The sequence below is a fragment of the Halichoerus grypus genome, chromosome 4, assembly GCF_964656455.1.
Source record: "Halichoerus grypus chromosome 4, mHalGry1.hap1.1, whole genome shotgun sequence".
NCBI lineage: Eukaryota > Metazoa > Chordata > Mammalia > Carnivora > Phocidae > Halichoerus > Halichoerus grypus.
In genome coordinates this window covers 129,287,116-129,310,512 of record NC_135715.1, presented here as the reverse complement: position 1 = coordinate 129,310,512, position 23,397 = coordinate 129,287,116, and the positions used below count along the sequence as shown (strand labels likewise).

The 23,397-nt window shown below is 37.8% G+C and overlaps 1 protein-coding gene across 5 annotated transcripts in view; it reads left to right on the top strand.

Moving 5' to 3' along the window:
- TTC21B (tetratricopeptide repeat domain 21B) overlaps nt 1–23,397 on the top strand; it is an 81,602-nt gene that overhangs the window by 35,002 nt on the left and 23,203 nt on the right. For all 5 annotated transcript variants that reach the window (XR_013447197.1, XR_013447196.1, XM_078070928.1 and 2 more), the window contains exons 16-22: nt 287–359; nt 840–950; nt 1,673–1,811; nt 5,779–5,885; nt 13,258–13,446; nt 14,878–14,988; nt 15,983–16,064. Coding sequence is in view for 3 of the 5 variants with exons in the window: in XM_078070928.1 (XP_077927054.1) it covers nt 287–359; nt 840–950; nt 1,673–1,811; nt 5,779–5,885; nt 13,258–13,446; nt 14,878–14,988; nt 15,983–16,064 (812 nt within the window). In the remaining 2 variants the exon portion in view is untranslated. The remainder of the gene's footprint in view (nt 1–286; nt 360–839; nt 951–1,672; nt 1,812–5,778; nt 5,886–13,257; nt 13,447–14,877; nt 14,989–15,982; nt 16,065–23,397) is intronic.

Here is a 23,397-nt window from a genome sequence, read left to right as displayed (position 1 = left end):
TCTGTATAATTGATATGTTTACTGTCTACCAGTACTCTTGTTACCTGCATTTCAGAAAATGGAAAGATTGAATGAAAAAAAAAAAAAGAGTTGATCTAGCATAAATAATCTGGGTGTGGGTATGGGTAGGTGGTTTTTTTCTTTTACAGTGTTACACTGTTGAAAATGTAGAAGGTACTCTGAAGGCTATTGGTTAATTGAAATAAGTGAGCTTACCTTGTATTTAGCTGGTGTAGAAGAAGATATTTGTATTCAGTCTACTAAATAGAGTTGGTCTGATTTCTAGAGAAATTGCTGAGAGAATGCCCAGCCCTCGTTCTTTTCTTCTCCTTGGTGATGCATACATGAATATACAAGAGGTAAAGTTTCTGATGCTACTGAACTCAGATTTTTTTAAAAAATGGTAAAACTCTTTTTTGTGATTAGCTTCATAGTCTCTTAAAAGGAATTTTTTAATGTTATTTAATATATGACAATCCAGTCATCACTGTAAAAGGAAATAACCATTACAATAAAAAAGTTGTTTTCAAATTGAGATGCAATAATTCAGCACTATCATTTGAAATAGAGATGGTACCAGAAGCAAGTTAAGAGTCTCTTTTAAGTGGAAGAATGAAGAGAGCTACTGGCCAAAATGGTGTTTCCTAATGAGTTACACCTAACAGTAGTGACTGTCACCTCTCTGAAATTGTTAACATTTCTAGACTTAAATATGTGCTTTATTTGTCTCACTGAGTGAATACTCCAGGTATAGAGCTTAATTATAGAAATGTTGTCCTTTAATGGGATCCAGCTAAGCTGTTTATTCATTGCTTATTTTTTGTATCCGCCAACATTAGCCTGAAGAAGCCATAGTAGCGTATGAGCAAGCATTAAATCAGAATCCCAAAGATGGAACACTGGCAAGCAAAATTGGGAAAGCACTTGTCAAAACCCACAACTATTCGAAGGTAAGTACTTTATATGTTTGAAATATGTCTATAGGATTCAATGTTTCAAACCCTGCTTTATGAGAAGTCTTTAGCAAGCACTGTTTACATCCTGACGGTTGTAAACTCCAAATTTATATTCACAAACAGGAATTTATGTTAAAGACTTTCTCAGTGTCTCTTCATCGCTGCATTTTGCAAGGACTGTTTGGGCCCTGAAGTTTACTTCCGACATCATCTTACACCTAAACCCTGCAGCCAATTACGATGAAATTGCTGTGGTTACATCTTTTTCATTCTATGACAAAGCATAACAGATGTCCTTTCTGTTGAACCAGTTTTGATAAGCTGTGTGCTTTTTTTTCCCCCCTCTAGTAGGGGTAATGGATTTTCCTTCAGTTGTTAATGTCTTGTTCTATCCCTGGTCACTACTGAACATATATACAGCCGCTAGCAGAGTATTTGCATTCACTGAAGTTCACTGGCCTCTGGACTAAAACTGGTAAAAACAGTTTCACTAAGCACTTTTCGTTAGCTGCTTTCCATAAGAAATGCTCATTGCCTTGTCTGATGTTTGATTGTCTAAGAAAAATGGCATACTTAACTGACAGGCAGGTACATGCCTAAGCTTCTCCTAAATTTTTTCCAATTTTTATATGCTTTAAGTCTGTAATGTATAAAATATCTGTGCTTAACACCATTCTCATTGCCTTATTTTCCTAACTGAAATGCATTTTGTTTAGGCAATCACTTACTATGAAGCCGCTCTGAAAAGTGGACAACAAAATTATCTTTGCTATGACTTGGCTGAGCTTCTATTAAAATTGAAATGGTATGACAAAGCAGAAAAAGTTCTTCAACATGCTCTAGCTCATGAACCTGGTATGAAAGTCTTTCTGATTTGAAAAATATATATACCATACCTGATAGGTCTGATCTATTTTATTTTTATATTATATAAATGTTTATTTGTATTCTCAGTATTATATATATTTTCAGCCTTATATGTGTGAGGTTGATTATTTCATTTATGAGCATGTCACTCTATTAAAATAAGATATTTGACTAATCTAATAACAGATTTATGAAACAGCTAATTGTGTTATAGAAAGATACTTTACTTTCCAAAATGATATAAAGGGAGTTCCCTTTAAATTACAACTACATCTGATATTTTTATACATCAAGTAAACACCTTTATAATCTTTACTCCTCTTTTAAGTTTTTTTTAAAAATTCAACACTGTAAAAGAATATAATGTGTAAGTCTCCAATTTCTCCTGTGAATTCTACTTGCCCTGTTCTCAAACTACCTCCCTAGAGGTAACCATTTTTGTGTTTTAGTGTATCTGTAAATATATAAGTGTAATATGCATAATTTTCTTTTCAAATGGATTATTTTTCCCATCCTGTAATTTTTTTTCACAGACAGCATGTGCCAGATATCATTTGATGTTAGTACATTCATATCATTCTAATGCCATCATAATATTCTATAACTCCATAGTTTTTGTTTTGTTTTGTTTTGTTTATAACTCCATAGTGTTTTTTAAACTTCCCTTCAATTATTGGGCATTTAGTTGGTTTTCCGTTCTTTTGATATTAATAAACTATGTTACAGTAAATATCCTTGTATCTCATTCGTTGGTATATACTTGCTTCTATTTCTTAGGAGCAAGATGCTAAGTCAAAAACTACGTGCATTGAAAACATAACTGGATACTATAAATTGCCTTCTTACAAGTTTGCTTTTTAAAGATCTTTATTTTAAATTAAAATCTAGCACTTACTCATCGCCAAAATTTAAAGATTACAGAAGTGAATGCAAGTTGTGTTGTCCCACTCTCCAGAGAAGACCACATTTACCTTGTGTATCATTCTAATTAGTGTCCCCACCATGCCTCTCTCTCTCTCACGTAATTACCACATTTTTCCTACCAAGATGGGACCATATTAGGCTGCACATCTGCAGTAGGCATTTTTCGCTTAGTAGCTTCTCTCCATGTTAGTAAGTGTAGTTCTTCTTTATTTTCTTTAGCACAGGTAGAGCATTCTACTATATGTTGATATCAGAATTTATTTGATGAGTCCCCTATTGATAGACATTTAGATTGAAGAAAAGTTGGAGACAGTACTGAGACTGAGTCCTTGTTTATATACCTCTGTGTGCTTCCTAGAATTGAGTCATGCCCCATGGTTCTTTCTTAAGGCCAAAAATGTCCCGTAATTGTGTAGTATTAATCAGAGGGGGGAAAAACACTTTAATTTGCATTTTTTTGATGATTGATAAGGCTAGGCATTATTTTATGTCTGTAGATCACATTTTCTTCTAGGATGTTTTTGTTCATATCCTTTGTCTTTGACCCTGAACCTCTGATTCATCATCTGTCACCTGTTACTCATTTGGAGACATTTTTCTCCCAACCTGTTCCTTTTTTTGTTTTTTTTCAATTGAATTTATTATTTCTTCAGTCAAATAGAATACTTAATTATTATATATACCAGTCTTTTCTTTTTTTGAGTCCTGAATTTCCTATCATGCTCAGAAAAACTTCCCTCATCCTAACATTGTAAAAATATTCTTTTATATTTTTCTGGAATTTTTATAGAACATTAATCCATGTGCTTTAATCCCCATACAGTTTTTACTATATAGTTTCCCAAATGGAGAACAGTTTTATTTCAGTGCCATGTATTGAGATGCCACCTTTACTGTATAATAAACTTATTTATGTGTATGGCTAATTCTGGGAATCTTCATTTTCTTACCGTGAGTTATTTTGCTTTTGCCTGTGTCCTATTCACTGTAAATGTGTTTGGATACCTGATACGGGCAGCCCAACTCTTGAGTTTTCTAGTATTTTCAAAATGGTCTTTTAATTTAGCTTTGAGGAAGTTGGTGTTTAAATTCTTCTCATTTGGGATGCATTTACTACATAAAGTGTTATTGGTTCCATAAAAATATTTGCCTGGGTCTGTCAGACCTTGCTTGAAACACTGCAGATGGCCTTGCATGTGCATATGCATTTTTGGAAAGGGTATAAAAGAAGAGAGACTCAAGTAGCACATTCTACTTGTGTGAGTGTTAAGTTTATTACATTTATGTAACAAATGCTTTCATATAATAAATATTTGTTGAGCATTTCATTATAATTTCCTTAATGTCCACATTTGTTTTTGAGGTGATTATAATTACCCCCATCTTTAAATTAGCAATCTAAGGCTCAGTTTTGTTGACATATCCACCTTCATCTAGCTGACGTAGCACCTGGGTTCTAATAAGCATCTTAAACTTGGCCTGTCTAGTCAGAATTCCTCATCTGCCTCCTCACATCTGTTCCGCACGCAGCCTTCTTCGTCTCAAGAACAGCTTCATCCCTCTTAGCCATTGCTGAGAGCCCCAATCCTAGCCGTCACCCTTGTCCCTGACCGTAGGAAATCCTGTTGATTCTACCTTGTGAATATATTCCGAACCCCACTCTGTCCCACTAGTTCCACAGCTGTCGCCTTGTACAAGCAAGCCACCGTCGTCTCAAGTGGATTCTGGCAGTGACCTTCCAGCTGGCCTCCCTAGCCCGTCCTCAGCCCCAAGCCCCTGCTGTAGCCTCTCTCAACAGCTGCAGCACTGAGCCTTTTAAGCAGAGTAGGTCTGCTCTTGTCTGCTCAAGCTCCCTGCCATCTCCCATTTCCCTCAGAGTTAAGCCGAAGTCTTCACAGTGGGGTATGGGGCCCTTCTCATGTGTGCGACATTGCTCCTCTGGCCCACTGTGACAGTCTCCTTGTTCCTTGTGCCGTCTCACAGTTTCTCTTACCTGTAAAGTAGCAATAACAAAACCTGCCCCTCCTGAGATTTTAAAGAAACAATATATATAAACCACTTTGATACACGTGTGGCACCGACCATGCCCTGGATAGATACTGGAAGAAATATATTTTTGTTATTTATCTAGGGTTCTTTTATTGCTCTTAAATCACAAAATAATAATACCAAGTATTTAAATAGCACTTACCATGTACTAGAGTATTTTAATTGCATATGTGAACTTGTTTCATAACTCACGAACTTTTTTTTTTTAAAGATGTTATTTATTTGAGAGAGAGAGAGAGAGAGAGCACGAGAGGGGGGAGGGTCAGAGGGAGAAGCAGACTCCCCGCTGAGCAGGGAGCCCGATGTGGCACCCGATCCCAGGACTCCAGGATCATGACCCAAGCCGAAGGCAGTCGCCCAACCAACAGAGCCACCCAGGCGCCCAGTAACTTACGAACTTTTTAAATTTTACAACAACCCTCTGAGATAGGTACTATTGTTTCCACTGTTTTACAGATGGAAGAGAAGCACAAAATGGAAAAGTACCTTGTTCAAGGTTAAATAGCTAGTAAGTGAGAAGGCCTAGATTTGAAACCAGACAGATTGCTATCAAAGTCAGTGCTCTTAAGGACCATACTTCATCGCTTGTCAAGTATCTATTATTTTAAAAACAGCAGTTATCTTCTTAATTGCCCATAGCAACTAGTCTGTATTATTTTTTAATGACTTCAGTAAACAAAGATGTTTACAGACTTAAAAATGTAAATTGAAATTTTTATGTATGTTGTTACATTGTTATTTCTTAATATATGTTTAAGAGAACCTTGTTGTTATCCAGTTCTTTAACTTTTTTTCTAGCTAGTTTTCATCCTAAATCTTTTTTTTTTTTAATTTGGCCAACCTTCAGTTAACTGACTAAAAATTTTTCAACTTTATTCACTATTGTTCAAAGTCATTCTTCCTAAAGAGCAGTTTCAAAACTTGTAGAAGAATGTAAATGTTCATTAAAATGAATATTTGTTCCCAATATCTTCTCTCCTAGTAAATGAACTGTCCACTCTCATGGAAGATGGACGTTCTCATGTTCTTCTAGCGAAAGTTTATAGTAAAATGGAAAGACCTGGAGATGCAATCACTTCATTACAAGAGGTAAATGTGTTTGGTTGTGAGTGGTTGTGGGGTGGGAGGTGGGAGAAGAAGGCAAAATGCCATGTGTAAGAGGAAGACAATTTATTTCTGCTCAACTGCCACAGAAAATAAGCCAAAATAGAAATAATGATTGAATGCGAATGGATTGTACTGCTTAAATGTGTTATTGCTAATTAATATAACAATTAGAGCAAGTTGATATTTTTAATCTCTTATAGCTGAGGAAGCTTGGTTTAATAATTTGTGTAAAGTCACACAAATAGGGTCATAGGCAGGATGTGAACTCATTTTTTTTCTCTTTTGCTTATTTATATCTTTCTTAATTTCTCTTAATATTTCAAGGTTTTTCTAAGGAGAGGTTTTATATACATTTGCTTAGATGTATTCCTAAGCAGCTGATGGTTTTTGATGATTTTTCAATTTCTAGTTTGTTAACAATTTTTTTATAAATGACTTAAATTTTATCTACAGCACTCCACAGCCTTCAAGGTCATCATGTGACTTTTCTCCTATTATTTTGTTCCCGGTTAATGTGGTGTATTAAATTGATTTTCAAATGCTAAACCACCCTTATATTTCTTAAATGTCACTTTATTGTGATTTTTAAAAAGATATTGCTGGAATTTAAAGATACTAGTATTTTGTGCAAAATTTGTATATCTATGTTCATGAAGGTGTTTGGATCTCTAAGACTATTGCTGTTTCTTTAATGTTTGGAACAATTCGGTTAAAACCGTTTGGACCTTGAGGCTTCATTGATGGAAGGTTTTTATTAGTGGATTCAACATCTTTAGAATTCAGACTGATCATTTTTAAACCTCTTACGTTAGGTTGAACGGCTGTATTTTTAAATTTGTTCATTATATCTTCTATTTTTGAATGTCTGCAAGTGCTATAAAAATGTCTTTTTTTATGGCCTGATATTGGTGATTTTATTTTATTTTCCTTCTACTGTTAATGATCAATTATTCCGGGAGTTTATTATCTTAATATTTTCAGAGAACCAACTTTTGCCTTTTCTGGCTTCATTAAATGTTTTCCTTTTATCTCATTAATTAGTTTCTTCTACTTTCTTTTGGGGTTTGGTTTGTTGATCTTTGCCTAGCTTATTGAAATAGTATGTTAGGTAATGGATTAGTTAGCCTTAGTTCTGTTCTTATTCATTTAAGGTGATAATTTTTCTCAAGCATTGCTTTAGCTACCTCCCACAAGTTTATTATTACTCTGTTCATAATATTCCTCCTTTCTACTTTGATTGCTTCTTTAACCCATGGGTTATTTCCAGGCAGTTCTGATTTTCTTGTTATCTTTTTTCTTTTTTTTTTTTGGTACCTCTTAATCCCTTTCACCTATTTTGTCCATCCCTCCACCCCATCCTTTCTGGCAACGACCAGTTCTCTGTATTTGAGTCCTTGTTACCTTTTGGATATTGATTTCTAGTTTAATTCCACTGTGGTCAAAGACATACTTTGAACAATTCAATCCTTTGATATTTGTTAAAACTTGCTCTCTGTCCTATATTATAATCAGTTTTGCTATAGGTTCCATGTGGATTTGAAATAATGTGTTTCTGGCATTACTTAGTGCTTAGTTCAATATGTGGTAGTTAAGTCAGGTTTGTGAATTGATCTATCCTCCATCTTCTCAGAGCTTGAAGTAGAACATAGAGTACTTCACTAGTAATCCTGTATGGTTTCTAGAATACCACACTACTTGCCACCTTTTGACCTAATTTTCATGTACTCAGAAGAGTTCTGCATTCTCCAAATAATTTATTAAATGTTTTGACTTTGAGCTTTAGCTAACAGTGGGGTGTGTGTATGTGTGTGTAAAATAACATTTCAACAATTTGTCCAATATGTCCAATTTTTTTTATTCCAGTTGTGAATGAATTGAGCTTGGGCCATTTGATTTCTGTGATACCCATCTAAATTTATGATTTCATTACAACATGTCATCTTTAAAATGTTAATATCTTATCCTTAATTGTTGGTATGTTTTATCCTTATATTCTGATCCCATGGTAAGAAAATTATACCTAATCCTAGGTTAGCTACCATTAGCTACAAAGGAAGTGTAATTTCAGTAAATTTAGATGTTTAAAATATTTTAGAAGTGAATTTGGCCCATTTTACCTTTTTATGAATATTACTAGTCCCAGCTGCCCTGGTTATGTGAGTCCTTATGTTATATGAGCAGATATTTCAAGCAACACTAAGAAGAGGATAAACAGTATACATGGTTAGACTATGCTAGTGAACCAAATTTAATTAATTTTAAGTTTATATGTTATAGCACGGAGATTATTCATCTTTAATAAAATTTAAAGAGCCATAAAATTCTTCCCAATTGTTAACATTCTCTGCATTCAGATCTCCAAAAAGATAAATCTTGAGTTACAGTTCCAACAGAAACTTATACATGTAATGATAGTTTTTGGTATTTAATGCTCATTTATTCAGGAACCATTTATTGAGCCTAATCCCCACAGTGTAGAAATTTAGGAGTTCCATCGTAGTATTTTTGCATAGTTGCTAAACATTTTAGGCAGTGGCAGAACTGCTACATTTAGGGAATCCCCAAGTCTTAATTAATTTACTTTTTAAAAACTTCAGATTTCTGAAATAACTCCACACTTTTCCATCTCTGTCATCTCTGTCACCTTTTAGCCCTGTCCAGCATTATCTTTTGCCCAGACTCCTCCAGTAGCCTCCTGACTGATCCCTATCCTCTTCCAATCTTGTTTCATTCCAGGTAGTTCTCCACAACACCAGTGTAATCGGTCTGAAAGGCAGACCTAATCTTGTTATTCCATTGCTTATAAACATGTAGTAGTAACTGCTCTGTAGAAGAAACTGCCCTCTAGAATAAAAAGCAAATTATTTAACAAACTTACCTGATGTAAATTTTCTCTGTATTTCTAGCCATTTTTCCTTCTAATTCTTTGGTCAAACAATAGTATCCCTTACCTTCTTTCCTTCACCTGTAATTCCTAATGTCTGTACTCTGGTTCCATCTCCTTTCTTTTCCCAAACTCAACATGGATGTAACTACCAGTAATTCTTTATATCTCACTTCACCTCCAAGACTAGGTTAGGTCTCATATTATGTACTCCCATGGGAAGTGGTATTTCCCAGTCATAAAACTCCTCATAATTTGCTGTAATTATTTTATTATCTATCTTTCTGCTTATATTAAAATTTCCATGAGAGTAGGTATAGTCCCATGTTTTGTGACCCTAGCAAATGCTTGCCTCATTAGTTTTCTGTGCTGTGTAGCAAATTACCACAAATTTTAGTCGATGAAAACAATACACACATTTATTTTTTCACAGTTTCTGTGGGTCCATATTCTGGGCATGTGTTAGCTGGGTCCTCTACAAGGTGTCAGGATAGTCAAGGTGTGGGGGCACCAGGGTGGCCCAGTTGGTTGAGTGGCTGCCTTCAGCTCAGGTCATAATCCCAGGGTCCTGGGATCAAGCACCACATCAGGCTCCCTGCTCGGCGGGAAGCCTGCTTCTCCCTCTCCCACTCCCCCTGCTTGTGTTCCCTCTCTAGCTGTCTCTCTCCCTCTCTCTGTCAATTAAATAAATAAATAAATAAAATCTTAAAAAAAAAAAAAAAAAGATAGTCAAGGTATGGCCAGGGTTGGGTTCTTATCTAGAGACTTGTCTGGTGGAGGATCTACTTCCAAGCTTACATAGGTTATTAGCAGAATTCATTTCCTCAAGGCTGTAAGACTTAGGGCTCCAGCTTCTTCTTTGCTTCTTGTTGCAGATCCTAGAGGTTCTCACACCCTAGTGGTTCATCAGCACCCTGCCTGATAGGCCAGCTAATATGACTACTTAGTTCTTCAAAGCCAGCAAGGGAGAAAGGCTGTAGAATGAGTCTGCTAACAAGACAGTCTTACATGATGTAATCATGGGAGTGACATTCCATCATATTTGCCATATTCCATTGGTTACAAGCAAGTTATAGGTCGCACCTCACACAAAGGGGGTGATTATACAAGGTAGTGAAGACCAAGAGGTGAGGATCATGGGAGTCCTCTTAAAATCTGTCAACCATGATAGGTGCTTGAAATTTTAGTTAAATGACTGAAAGGAAACCATACATTATTTTAATTTTTTAGTTGCAGGAAAAATTACAGGGAAAAAATCACTTTTTGACATATTAAATTAACCATCTTTTCTGTGAAAATAAAATTAAATAAATCATATATAAACAACCCATATGCCATAAAACACTAAGAATTTTATGACTTTCTAACTTTATATAGTTTTAAATAATACAGATTATTTTTGCTTCTTTCACTTAACATTCATTTGTGTGGATTTTTCCATTATGTCTATATAGGTCCATTTACTCTTTGTTAAATAAATGCATGAATGCATTAGTGGATGCTTATTTATACCTCAAAGTTAAATTTTATTGTGAAGGCCTAAAACATAGGATTTCTCTGTCACTTACAATTCGTCATATAAAAAGTAATGTGATATTTGATTTTTAAAAAATATTTTATTTATTTATTTTACATAGAGAGAGCACAGATAGGCAGAGTGGTGGGTAGGCAGAGGGAGAAGCAGGCTTCCTGCTGAGCAGAGAGCCTGATGCGGGGCTCGATCCCAGGACCCTGGGATCATGACCAGAGCCGAAGGCAGACGCTTAACCACCTGAGCTACCAGGCACCCCTGAGAAATGTAAATGCATTGACAATCAAGGTTAACATAGTTATTGTAATAGATAATTAAATTTAGTTCTGATCTTTCTGGAATCCAAGGAAAAACATAGGAAATGGTATCAATTCTTGAAGAAAATTTTATTCTGTGTGAAAATGTTTCATAATGATCATTGTATATACTTACAATAATTGAGCGTTCTTTTATGAAATGCCTTTAATAAGAAATGCAAAAGAATTTTGCCCAAAATATCTGCCCTGATTATTTACCTTTAAGAAAATGCAAAGCATTTCTTTGCACCTGGGTGGCTTAGTCGGTTAAGCATCTGCCTTCAGCTCAGGTCATGGTCTCAGGGTCCTGGGATTGAGCTCCACGTCGGACTCCCTGCTCAGTGGGAAGCCTGCTTCTCCCTCTGCTCCTCCCCCAACTCATGCTCTCTCTCTCTCTCTCTCTCTCTCCCTCTCAAATAAAATCTTTTAACAAAAAAAAAGAAAAAATGCAAAACATCACAAAATCTAACTTATAAATGTGTTTCTCTAGGAAGTTAAGCTAATGAGGTCTTATCTGACACTATCTAGAGAATGAATTGTATATCTTTTAGACTTAGGGTGACCATAGAATTTATCATTCAAGTCAAAATACTTTTGAAAGGGAAGAAGGCAGAATTAAGCTGGAACAACAGGTATAAAAGGTACTGCGAGGTACAGATCTGAGATTCAACAGTCCTGCACAATTCACAGCGCTTACCAGAACACATACCCTCCCCAGTGTCCATCACCCAGTCACCCCATCCCTCCCACCCCACCCCCCACTCCAGCAACCCTCAGTTTGTTTCCTGAGATTAAGAATTCCTCATATCAGTGAGGTCATATGATACATGTCTTTCTCTGTTTGACTTATTTCGCTCAGCATAATACCCTCCAGTTCCATCCACGTCGTTGCAGAAACAAATAATGCAATATATGTTAAGAAAGAAAAAAAGAAGAAGAAGAATGTAGCAGGAGGGGAAGAATGAAGGGGGGGAAATCGGAGGGGGAGAAGAACCATGAGAGACGATGGACTCTGAAAAACAAACTGGGGGTTCTAGAGGGGAGGGGGTTGGGAGGATGGGTTAGCCTGGTGATGGGTATTGAGGAGGGCACGTTCTGCATGGAGCACTGGGTGTTATGCACAAACAATGAATCATGGAACACTATATCTAAAACTAATGATGTAATGTATGGGGATTAACATAACAATAAAAAAAAAATTAAAAAAAAAAAAAAAAAAAAGGTACTGCGAAATGGAAGGATACGATCACTCTATTTAGACCGGTTGTTTCAGAGTTTTTTGTCATTGAGTGTGTGCATTTGTGCACCTGTGTGCAAAACCATACACACCAATATTTACATATATAAAAAAACATGAAATACACAAATGTGCACATCTCTGTACTTAAAATAAGCACACATTAATATAACCAAAGTAAAAATTCCATGAAACAGTATTAACCTTCACCACATGCTATATACACCATTATTTTCTAATCTTTCCTCTTTCATTTCCAACAGAATGCTTATTATGATGCCTTAAATTAATTTTATGACCCGTGGTTCTGAACAATACTCAGCTTTAGACCATCTTCATCAAATACCAGTTGTCAACCAACATTTTGACAGGAGTCCCCAGAAGGGCTCCCTGTGTGTAGCAGAATGTGTGGCAGATGGTGGGCATTTACTCTTTGTTAAATGAATGCATGAATGCATTAGTGGATGCTTATCTATAGCTCAAAGTTAAATTTTATTGTGAAGGCCTAAAACCTAGGATTTCTCTGTCACTTACAAAAGGAAGGTCTCAGTGTTTCAGAAATCAAACATATAGGTGATAAGGCTGATACTTTTCGCCGTTTAGCAGCCTACTCTACGTTCTTACCTTGAAGGAGGCCCCTGCCTTCTTTCTGGGTTTCTATATAGCATTGGACCTCATATAGACACCATCAATTGATTTGTCATTTCCCCGTCATTACACATTTGAGTTGCTTTCAGATTTCTGGTTTTTTGTTGTTGTTTCTTTTTTTCTTTTTACAACAAATAACAGAGATTGTTTTTTCCTTATAACAGATAACATGTTTCCTTTTTTCTTCTATGTAATATCCATAATACCTTCCTAAGAGTGGAACAACTAAGTTCAATAGTCTGGTTAGTTTTATCAAGTTGGCATGTTTTGTTTAGAGTGCTCTCTAGAAAGATTGGACTCATTCGTATGCCATTAACAATATGTGGATGTACTTACTCTCTGAAACCTGCCAATATTTGATTTAATAATTTTTAGATACTAGTTTATTAATTTAATAAACATTTTACATTTCCACTTATTTAATTACAGCATCTAGATTCTTTTCAAATACTTGTTTCATGGCTGCATTTCCTCCTTCATGAGCTTTCTGTACATAATCCTTCTAACAGTGGGAAAAGACCCAGTAATGTTCTTATACTTTGGTTGGAAAGATACGTGCACGCTGGCTCATTTGCAAACAAGCGCATGTTTAAGACCTTAATTAAGACATTTTCTTTGGATCAGGCTTTGTTAGATTGAGGGCCAGTAATGCTTAAATAGATCTTCTGTACAATTATGCTATGTGTGAGTTATTGAGAATCGTTTAATTTATTTTCTCTTTCTTTTTTAAATTCTTTTTTATCCTTATTTTTTTCTAGGCTCGAGAATTACAAGCTCGGGTACTAAAACGTGTTCAGATGGAACAGCCAGACGCAGCTCCTGCACAGAAACACTTAGCGGCTGAAATTTGTGCAGGGATTGCAAAACATTCTGTTGCTCAGCGAGACTATGAAAAAGCAATTAAGTTTTATAGAGAGGCTCTTGTTCATTGTGAAACAGATAATAAGGTCAGTACCTTTATACAGTTTTCACCACCTTTTATTCCAGATGTCATCTGTTACATTGTTGCCCCAAATGGAAAATTCTTACCAGTTTATTTGTAAAAAAAGAAATGTAATAAAAACACAAGCTAAAAAATAAATATCGTTTCTAGAAATTCTTTGAAATACTTATATGATGCCTTAATAATGTTAGAGTTTTAAAGTTATTATAGAACAAGTGATATAAAGTAAATCTGTAAGCTCTTTGGTTTTGTTGATATTAATCTGTGTTTTAATAATCACTTTAAAACAATTTCTCAATCTCGAATATCTGGATCTAGATGATTCAGTTCACTTTACTAAACTGCTGTTGTATACCTCTGTATTTCAATTGCTGTTTGGTGCTGGATATGCAAAAAAAGGTGACTAGATTGAATCTCTTACCTCAAGTGGTTCAGCATGAGAATAATGTAAGGATAATACCGGTATAGAAAACTTCTTTACGTCTCTGGTTATGTAAATTAAAATCCTGTTACTCTTTCAGATCTTGATAGATTAATTTTTTTTAAAAACTTATATATGGCTAAATACTTCTTTTTTCCTTTTTTTAAAATTTAAATTCCAGTTAACATACAGTGTAATATTAGTTTCCAGTGTACAATACAGTGATTCAGCACTTCCATACGTCACGCTGTGCTCATCATAACAAGTGCCCTCCTTAATCCCCATCACCTGTGTCACCCATCCCCCCCCACACACCTCCCCTCTGGTAACCAGCAGTGTGTTCTCTGTGGTTAAGAGTCTTTCTTGGTTTTCCTCTTTCTCTTCTTTTTTTTCCCTTTGCTTGTTTGTTTTGTTTCTTAAATTCCACATATGAGTGAAATCATATGGTATTTGTCTTTCTCTGACTTATTTCATGGTGTGGAACAAAAGACAGCCATATGTTAGAATTTAAGGTTTTAAATTGAATATTTTAAAATGAATACAACTCAGATGTAAGGCAGAAGTAACCTTTAACGCATAACCAAACAGGTACCTTGTTTAATGGTGGCTGAGGGAGTTAGAATCATGGTTTGAAATCTGAAGCATACCTTAGAAATCATCTGCTCCAAGCTTTTTATTTTTCAAATGGGAAAACAGGTTTAGAGAGGTAACAGGGACTTAGGCCCATCGTGGAGAAGCCTGGACCAGAATCTAATCCCTGATTTAAGACCAGTGTTCTTTTCACAGTGCTTTGTGTCTCTCTGCCTTTCAAGTGAGTTGCTACCTGTTTTTCCCCTTTTTTGCCAGTATAAGAGAAAGTAGAGCCGAACATGCCCATAGCTTTCCTGACTCTCAGGCTTGGCATTTTTATTGCAATCAGTTCTGGTCAACTAAGGCGTAATCTGTGTCCAGACATTTTCCTTACTCATGTTTTATTCCAGACAGTTTCTGACTGATGTTGCGCTTTTTCTGTAGATACTGTTGGAGCTGGCACGATTATACCTGGCACAGGATGACCCCGATGCCTGCCTGCGGCACTGTACCCTCCTTCTCCAGAGTGACCAGGACAGTGAGGCTGCCACCATGGTCAGTCCACGAGACTTCAGTGCCATCAGGGCCGTTGTGTTTTATATTCCATGGGGAAGTTTTCAGTTTTACCAGATAAAACTAATACTAGAGAGACCTAGCTCATGTTGGCTTTTGGAAGAAATAATATTTTTAACATTATTAGTTCATTTTACCAGTAAAGACCAAGAGTCTTTTTGTTTTATAAGAATGGTAAACCTGATCAGATCTTTACTTGCCCTGGCGGGCGTAGTTAATTTTTCTTTATGCCGAAGAGGATACTTGGTCAGGAGGAGTTCATATGATAAAGCTATAACTTGCTAAAGACTAAGCCTTAAGTACTTACCCAGACATGCTGGACTCATTTAAAGTTTCTGTGGGACTTTGGAGTTTCAGAGGAAAACTTCATATATCATTCTAAGATGGTGTGTTTCAGAGTTTTGCTTTTGCTTTCTCATTTTTGCCTGGGTTGAGGTATTCATTAGCTTTCAAACAGCTGCATAGATGACAGTGCGTGAGGTTCACTGAAAGTTATAACTAAAAAGAAATATAAAAAGTATCCCTTTTAAAACACACAATAAGAAAGGCTCAGTAGATTTTGCTCATTTTAAATTCTTTTGAAATATTGAGGGTTTAAGAGTGTTTTGGTTTTTTTTAAATCTTCCCGTCATTTTAGCCAAGTCCAGGGAGGCATCTTTTCAATGATAACACATAGAGTGTGCAATTCCCTTCAAATTTCTGTTTTTAAAATAACTACTTGGAACATATTTTCTGCTAAAAATAAAGTTTTGTGAACAGAGCGATCTGTTTCACATCCTTAATTATCTTCTGTTAGGCTGATATCAGTGCTAATTTGCTTAAGGTATACTTGAATTTTAAATGGCTCCTTTTTATAATCTTTGCCCCCCTCGTGTTTTTTGTATGTGTTTGCATAGCCCTAAATCTATTTGATAGGAAAGATGTGCTTTCTAAAACATAATGGCAACATTTTTAGAACCGACTTTTACCTTTACAGATGATGGCAGACCTCATGTTCAGAAAACAGGACTATGAACAAGCAGTGTTTCATTTACAGCAGCTTTTAGAACGCAAACCAGGTAAATATCCACTGATTATGTTTTTTTCTAATGCATAATGGCCTCTTTTTGTCTATTATGGAAACCTCGGTTGAATCCAGCTGTCTACTTAGTCCACACTTGCCCTTGAGCAGCAGAAATAGCTATAAGGAAAATGCAACAGCATGGACTGGCCTCGCCTTAAGTGATGACCACAGACCCCAGTGGGCCCTCAGATGCTGCCTGGCCGTCCTGCTGTATTTCTCTAATGATTTCGCTCCCTCTAAGTACTTTTTACACTTTCTCCTCCCTCCTCAAACCTCCAGTCCACTCTGCCCCTTCCTTGTCCTCAGCTAAAAATGTTGCCTCCTACTTGAGTAGGAAAATATGAGCAACTGAAAGAGAATGTCTGCATCCACCTGTCACGAAGTCTGCCTGCTCCCAGCCATTGCCCTCCCCAGGTGTGCCATCATCTCCCCGTGGACTCGGGACGCCACCCCTCACCTCCTAGAGTGCTTCTCTCCTGACACCTCTCTCTCCTGCACCACCATCGTTTCCCCTGTCCGCACACAAACATGCTAAATACATTAATAAATAAAAACCAATTCTTAACCCTCCTCCCAATGATGGCTCCATTCTTCCATCTCCCTTTCTAGCAAATTGCCTCGAAGCTGCGTCCCCTCAGTCTGCTCCGCTCCTGCAGTCCAGGGAAGCTGCCCCTGCAGGGCAGCCAGCCGCTTCCGTGCTGCCAGGCCCACGTTCAGGTCTCAGCTGTCCGCCTGCTCGGCCTGCCGTCGTGCTTATTAGCACAGCTTCTCCCCGCCCTCAGGAAGGACTTTCTCCACTTGTCTGCCGGGGTGCTAGGCTTCCCTGGGTTTCTGCTTTCTGCTGCCCCACCCCTTTGCTCGATCTGTTTTCTCTTTATGACCTGTAAATCTCAGAACGTTCTAGACCTTGGCTCTTGAACTTTTTCTCTTTTTTTATACATTCAGCCCGCTGGGTGACTTCATGCAGGCCCGTGGCTTTACGTCCTGTGTGCGTGCTGCTGTCTTGCAGATGTGCATCTCCCGTCCTGCCTCACACACACCACCGTCTGTTTACGTTCCCACTTAGCTGTCCTGGAGGATCTCCAGCTTAACATGCCCACGGAGAACGGTTGATCTTTCTGTCCCTTCAAATCCGCTCCTTCTCCATTTCTCACCTCAGTAAATAGCAGCACTATTTACCCACTTTGTCAGGCCCTAATTCTTACAGTGGCCTTTGGCTCATCTTTGTCTGTACCACATGCCGCCTGTCAGCAGATCCCTCTTAGCTCTACCTTCAGGGTCTGTCTGGGATCCCATCACCTTTTACCTCCTGTGCTGCTGCTGCCACCGGGGCTCAGCCGCCCATCATCGGGGGACAGCTCTCCTGTCGATTATTACTGCTCCATTGTCGTAATGCACCCGTTTCTGTTCCTTGCCTCTGGACAGTTTAGAAATGCTTTCAGCTGAAAGTAGCAGAGCCTCCCCGCCTTGAAATTCCAGTGGCCTAAATAATTATGGCTTTTTGTCTTTCTCTTATGTGAAAGAAATTTAAAAGTAGGTTATGTAGGGAGTAGCACGGAGGTTCCACAGTATCATCAGGACGCCTGAGTCCTCTGCCTTTTTCTTCAGTCGTCACCAGCCTAACTTCCGTTCCGAGGATCACCTCACGGTCCAGGACGACTGCAACTCTAGCCTCAATGTTCCAGGGCCTGGATGGGGAAGGAAGGCTGGGATAGAGGCCAAAAGGCATAGCTCCCCAGTGAACCATCTTTTTTTTTTTTCTTTAAAAAACTCCTTTCTAAAAGCACCTCCATGGCTGCCAAAGATGGTGGGAAGTGTCATCCTTTACCTGAACCCAGTGCCACGTTGTATAAAGTCAGAATTCTGGTAGTGAGGAAGAAAGGGATAGGAGATATTAGGTAGGCCGCAGTCCGAGCAGGTTAGTGCCCAGAGACTTCAGAGCTGCCCTCCCCCTTCCTGAAATCCGCTTCTCCCAAACAGCCCGGCGGCGGCTACTCCGTTCTTCCAGGGTGAGGCGCCAGAGTGCCACTTCCGAGCGCCCCTGCGCGGCCGTCCTGCATCACGGCGCCTCTCTGCTCTCCGTCTTTCTGTCTTGCGTTTTGGTGTTTTATATCACCCTTGTAAAACGAAACAAAACAAAAATTATAAATCACTGAACATAAGCATCAAGTGGCCACGAAGTTTGTCTTCGTTGCTGTGTTTCCAGGGTTTAGAACCGTATCTGGCTGGCTCGGTGCTCAGTGAATATTGACTAGAAAGGAGAGTGGAAGGAGCAAAGGAAAGGAGCGAGGGGAAGGAGGGGGAGACAGGAAAGGAAGGTAGAAACAGTAATGTGCGTGACTTATGTTTTTACCAAGGAGAATTTGAAGTCCCAGAGGAGCCCCAGAGCTGTCATGCAGTTCTTGTAAACCCTGACGCCTTCGTGGCGGGAGGATCGGGGCAGTCAGAGCTGCCTGGTCGGGGCGGCGCGGACACACGGGCGGCTCTCCTTCAAGTAGGGCGACTCTCCGTGTTGTACTTACTAACGTTTATACCTGTAAAAAAGTTTGTATTTGAGAACAACACTTTATGCTTACGAATAAAGTACCCCTAGCTAGGGTCAAGATTGAAAGGAAAAAAGTCCTATCTGTCTTTATAGTAATATCAGCATTTTTCTTTGTATTATTTTCATTGTCTTTTTAAATGTTCGCCCACCTCTGGATTGCCTCAAGCCATGCGGTTGTTTCTTGGCCTCGTTGGTCCCAGCTTCTGCTCCGTGTTCTTTACATCAGCACCTTACCTCTTCTACTCTCTAGGACTCCAAAATACAGGCCTGTCCTACCCGCCCAGTTGCCCAAAGTGGATTCTTGCTTTCTTTAAGCCTCAATTATTTTTCTCATGCGTTCCTCTCCTGGGTTCCAGACTCAGTTGTGTCCTTTTCTTCTTCTGTGAATTGTCTCTTAAGGGGATGTACATACTATTTACATTCTGTCTTAAGCTGTTCGCATATTGTAGCACTTCCCCCTGAGAGAATAATCCAACCTGGCTTCTTTAAAAACACACCTCCGCCCTTGCAAATCTTTTAAGCCATTGATGACACTAGTGTGTGTTCACATGGAAGATTTGAAGAAGCCCTCATCTGTTGTGTGAATTTCGTCTCAGCCAGGTAACTTAGCATCAGCATTCTTTTAAAATAAATAATAGTCAAATTGGCTTAGTCGACTGGAAACTTTGGACTGTTTATAAACAAATACGAAGTAAATTATTTGTAAGTTTATCAGTGTAAGGATCTTGTACTCCAGAAATATCAAGTATCAAATGACATACATCCACACCTCCCAATCTTTGCGTGTTTCTTTTTCCTTTTGCCTATAGTGTACTTTGCCTTCTTTCTTCTTCTCTGTCTTTCCCAACACATAATCTAAAATCTACTCATCCCTTGCCAAAAACAAAAGCCTAGGTCTTACTGCCATCACCTACGACGTTTTAAGATGCCTTATGTGATGCCTCAATTTGCCTGAGACTGGGGGATCTCCTGGACAATGCAGGACTTCTGATCCTAAAAGAAAGTCAACCACCTGGGAGGAGTTGATCACCCCAATCCTGGAAACTTCATCCATACCTCTTTATCTCTTCTAGCGTTTTTCTGAAAATATGTATGCATACATTTGTCTTCTCCATGAGACTGCAAACTCCTCATGTTTGCAGGGATCATGTCATACCCATCTTACATCCCTGGCGTCAGACACATTGCCTGACATGTAAGATGGTGCAGAAGAAATGTTAATTGGTTGCATGGATCAATGAATGACTCAAATACCTAGTCATTTAAAAATACAAAATGTTAAGAAGATTGTCGTTGTCTATGTCATATTTTATGTAGTCTATGCTTTATTCCTAATAGGACTCCATTCACAGATCTGTTTTATCAGAATTATGTATCTATACTTTCTGCATGAATTATAGGTCATCCTTAGCAGCACATGTTATACCTTAAGTTAATGCTGTATTTTAGCTTACTTCAGAAATGTACTGTCTAATTTGACTTAACCTAGCTAGTAGAGAATCCTTCTTATAGATAGAATTACTCTTCTCTTGACAGGTGACACTTCTTCTCTCTCAAAATCTCCACATCATCCTGGGTTTTCCCTCCCCGACATTAACTGCTGAACAAGTCCCATCAGTTCTCTGTGCTGAAGAGCCTGCTGTCACACGCAGGCCACCCGTCCTAGCCCCTGGCTCAAATTAGGGCCGCTATCCCCTCGGACCCAGCCCGGTGCAGTCCCCCACTCACCTTCCAGCCTCTCGTTTCTTGCTGCCCCACACCTTCATAGGACTGTCATATCACTTTTATAAATCAGAAGCTAGTCCTTTGCTTAAAAAATTAGGATGGCTCTCCAGGGTAGAGTCTAAAATCATAGCATTATTTTGAAAATAAGATGGCCCTAAATTATTGGTCCATTTGTATTTCTCAGCCCTCTTCCTCCACTTTAATATCTAGTAACCTTGGACTTAGCAGCACTCCCTGGGCTCTGCTGCTCTGTCCCTGCACACACCATCTGCCTCTTGGAATGTCTTTGTCTGTCTGGCAAGATCCTCCTCTTAGCCTTCAGGCTGCCCACAAGTCTGATTCTGTGCGAAACCTCCTGCCTCCCCCAGGCAAAGGTGAAGAATTCCATGCGTTGTAATTCCCTCGCACTTTATTCCTGCTGCATCACATCACACTGTATTTTGATATTTTCTCACTATCCATCAGTAAGTATGGGCTATGTTTTTTTAGAATGTAATACATTTCAGTTTTCAATGGATTCCTTAAGTACAGAAATTTGCCTGCTGTCAAATTTCATGGTTAACTAAGAGACAAGTTAATGTAATTTAATCTACCAGTGGTAATTATAATTTAAACTAATAATACATTTCAGTAATATTAGAAGGTGATAATTATTACCTGGCCTCCCAAGGTTGACTTTAGATGATATTAGCAATATCATACAAAAAAAACTTTAGCCTGAAATTTTAACCTTTATGTCCTGCCTAATCCAATACAGCTTCTATATTCTGTGACTTTATTCTAGGTAGTTATCCCTAGGTCCTATCAAAACTTTTGGAGTTGTAAATATTCCTAATGACCATTGTATTTTTAAAGCTCTTTCATGACCTTATTTTATTTGGTCTCAATGACATTTTGAGGGTCAAGATTATAATCCTCTTTTAAGAAAATAAGTATTTCTTGACTCAGAGAATTTGAATAATTTGCTTGAATTTGCATAGCTAAAATACAAGACCGATATTTGAATCCTCTCTTTCTGAAGCTATAGTCTTATCATCCTCTGCTTTTTAGTGATGCCAGGAGGCAGGAAGAACAAAATTTTGATACCCAAGTTTATAGGTCAAGGAAGATGAATGATGATGTTGTCATCATAACCTGGATTATCTTGACATCATACAATAGAGTAGATACAAAGCCTACAGAAGTTCTTTTTTTAAATATTTTTTATTGCGATAACATAAAATACATAACATAAAATTTACCATTTTAGCCATTTTTAAGTGTACAGTTAAAGGACATTAAGTACGTTCAAATTATTTTTGTAACCATCACCATTATTTATCTTCAGAATTTTTTCATCATTCCAAGCTAACATTCTGTACCTGTTAAACAATAACCCCCCCCTCCTCTCTCCCCATCCCCTGGCAACCACCATTCTACCTGTCTATGAATTTGACTCCTATAGATACTTTATATAAAGTGGAACCATATGGTATTTGTCCTTTTGTGCCTGGCTTATTTCACTTAGTAGAATGTTTTCAAGGTTCATTCGTGTTGTAGCATGTGTCAGAATTCCCTTCCTTTTTAAGGCCAAATAATATCCCGCTGTGTATATATACACCACATTTTTATTTATTCATTCATCTGATGATGAACTCGGGGTTGTTTCTACTTTTGGCTACTGTGAGTAATGCTGCTGTAGATACTGGTGCACAGATATTTGCTTGATTCCCTGCTTTCAGTTCTTTTGAATATATACCCAGAAGTGGACTTGCTGGATCATATGATATTTTCTCTTAGAACATAAAATCAAAGATAAATTGCTTAAAAAGTTTTTGTTTGTGTGTTTTAATTCTAACCCTACAAACAAGATCAGCATAGCTTATATAATGAGAATTTTTGCAAATCCCCTATTATGAGTCCTGTGCTAACTGAAACTTGAGAGCCCAAATTATCTACAAAGGACAACTACAGAGAAATAAAATGTGAGCCATCAATATAATAGACTGTTATGCAGCCATTTAACTCATGTTTTTGAAGACCATTTATTGACATTTGGGAAACGTTTACTGTACCAGTGTTGAGCCAAAATTAAAACCCAAAGTGTGACTTCAACTTTGTATATATATAAGCAAAGAGATATGTTTTAAAGATCGATAGGATGATTTTCACTCATAACTATATGAAAGGAAACGTACCAAAATGTGGTAATCTTCAGCTGGTGGGAATATGAGTGATTTTTTTTTCTTCTTTATACTTCTCTTTTTCTTTGTTTTTCCAAATTTTCTAAAGTGTCTGCATTATTTTTACAATCTTAAAAATATTAATTTTTTCTCAAAACTTAGTATTTTAGTGATGCAAAAGAACTAGATAGAGTTGGGAGAAGAAGGCTTTCTAGGAAACTGCCAGGAAATTATACCTGACACCAAAGAACTAAATTAATTCTTTTTTCTTAGGAGAAGATAAAATAGAATTAAAATACTGGGACTAGGGGCACCTGGGTGGCTCAGTCATTAAGCGTCTGCCTTCAGCTCAGATCATGATCCCAGAGTCCTGGGATGGAGCCCCGCATCGGGCTCCCTGCTCAGCGGGAAGCCTGCTTCTCCCTCTCCCACTCCCCCTGCTTGTGTTCCCTCTCTCGCTGTGTCTCTCTCTGTGTCAAATAAATAAAATCTTTTAAAAAAAAAAATACTGGGACTAATTTATTACAGTTATATTATGGTAAGCTAGCATCTAGTACATTAGTCACATACGCATATTAAGGGAAGTCTGGAGTAAAATTTCTAATTGCCTACCCCAAACATTATAATCAAAAGGTAGTGTTCCTCACCCCCTTCCTAGCTGCAGTGAATAAGGACGTCAGAGATAGACTCAGCCTGTGCAATCTCATCAACGCTCCTGAATTTTACAGTTAGAGTTTAGATGACCGATGCAGAGACTGTTTCTAGGTTTTGTTCCCAGGAACAGTTGAAAATTAAGTTACAACAAATGTACATTTTTATAGATTGGATTGTATTTTATAGATTAGCTTCTTTCACTGTCCAGACCAACCAAACCCTTATCCAGTTGCCCTTACAGT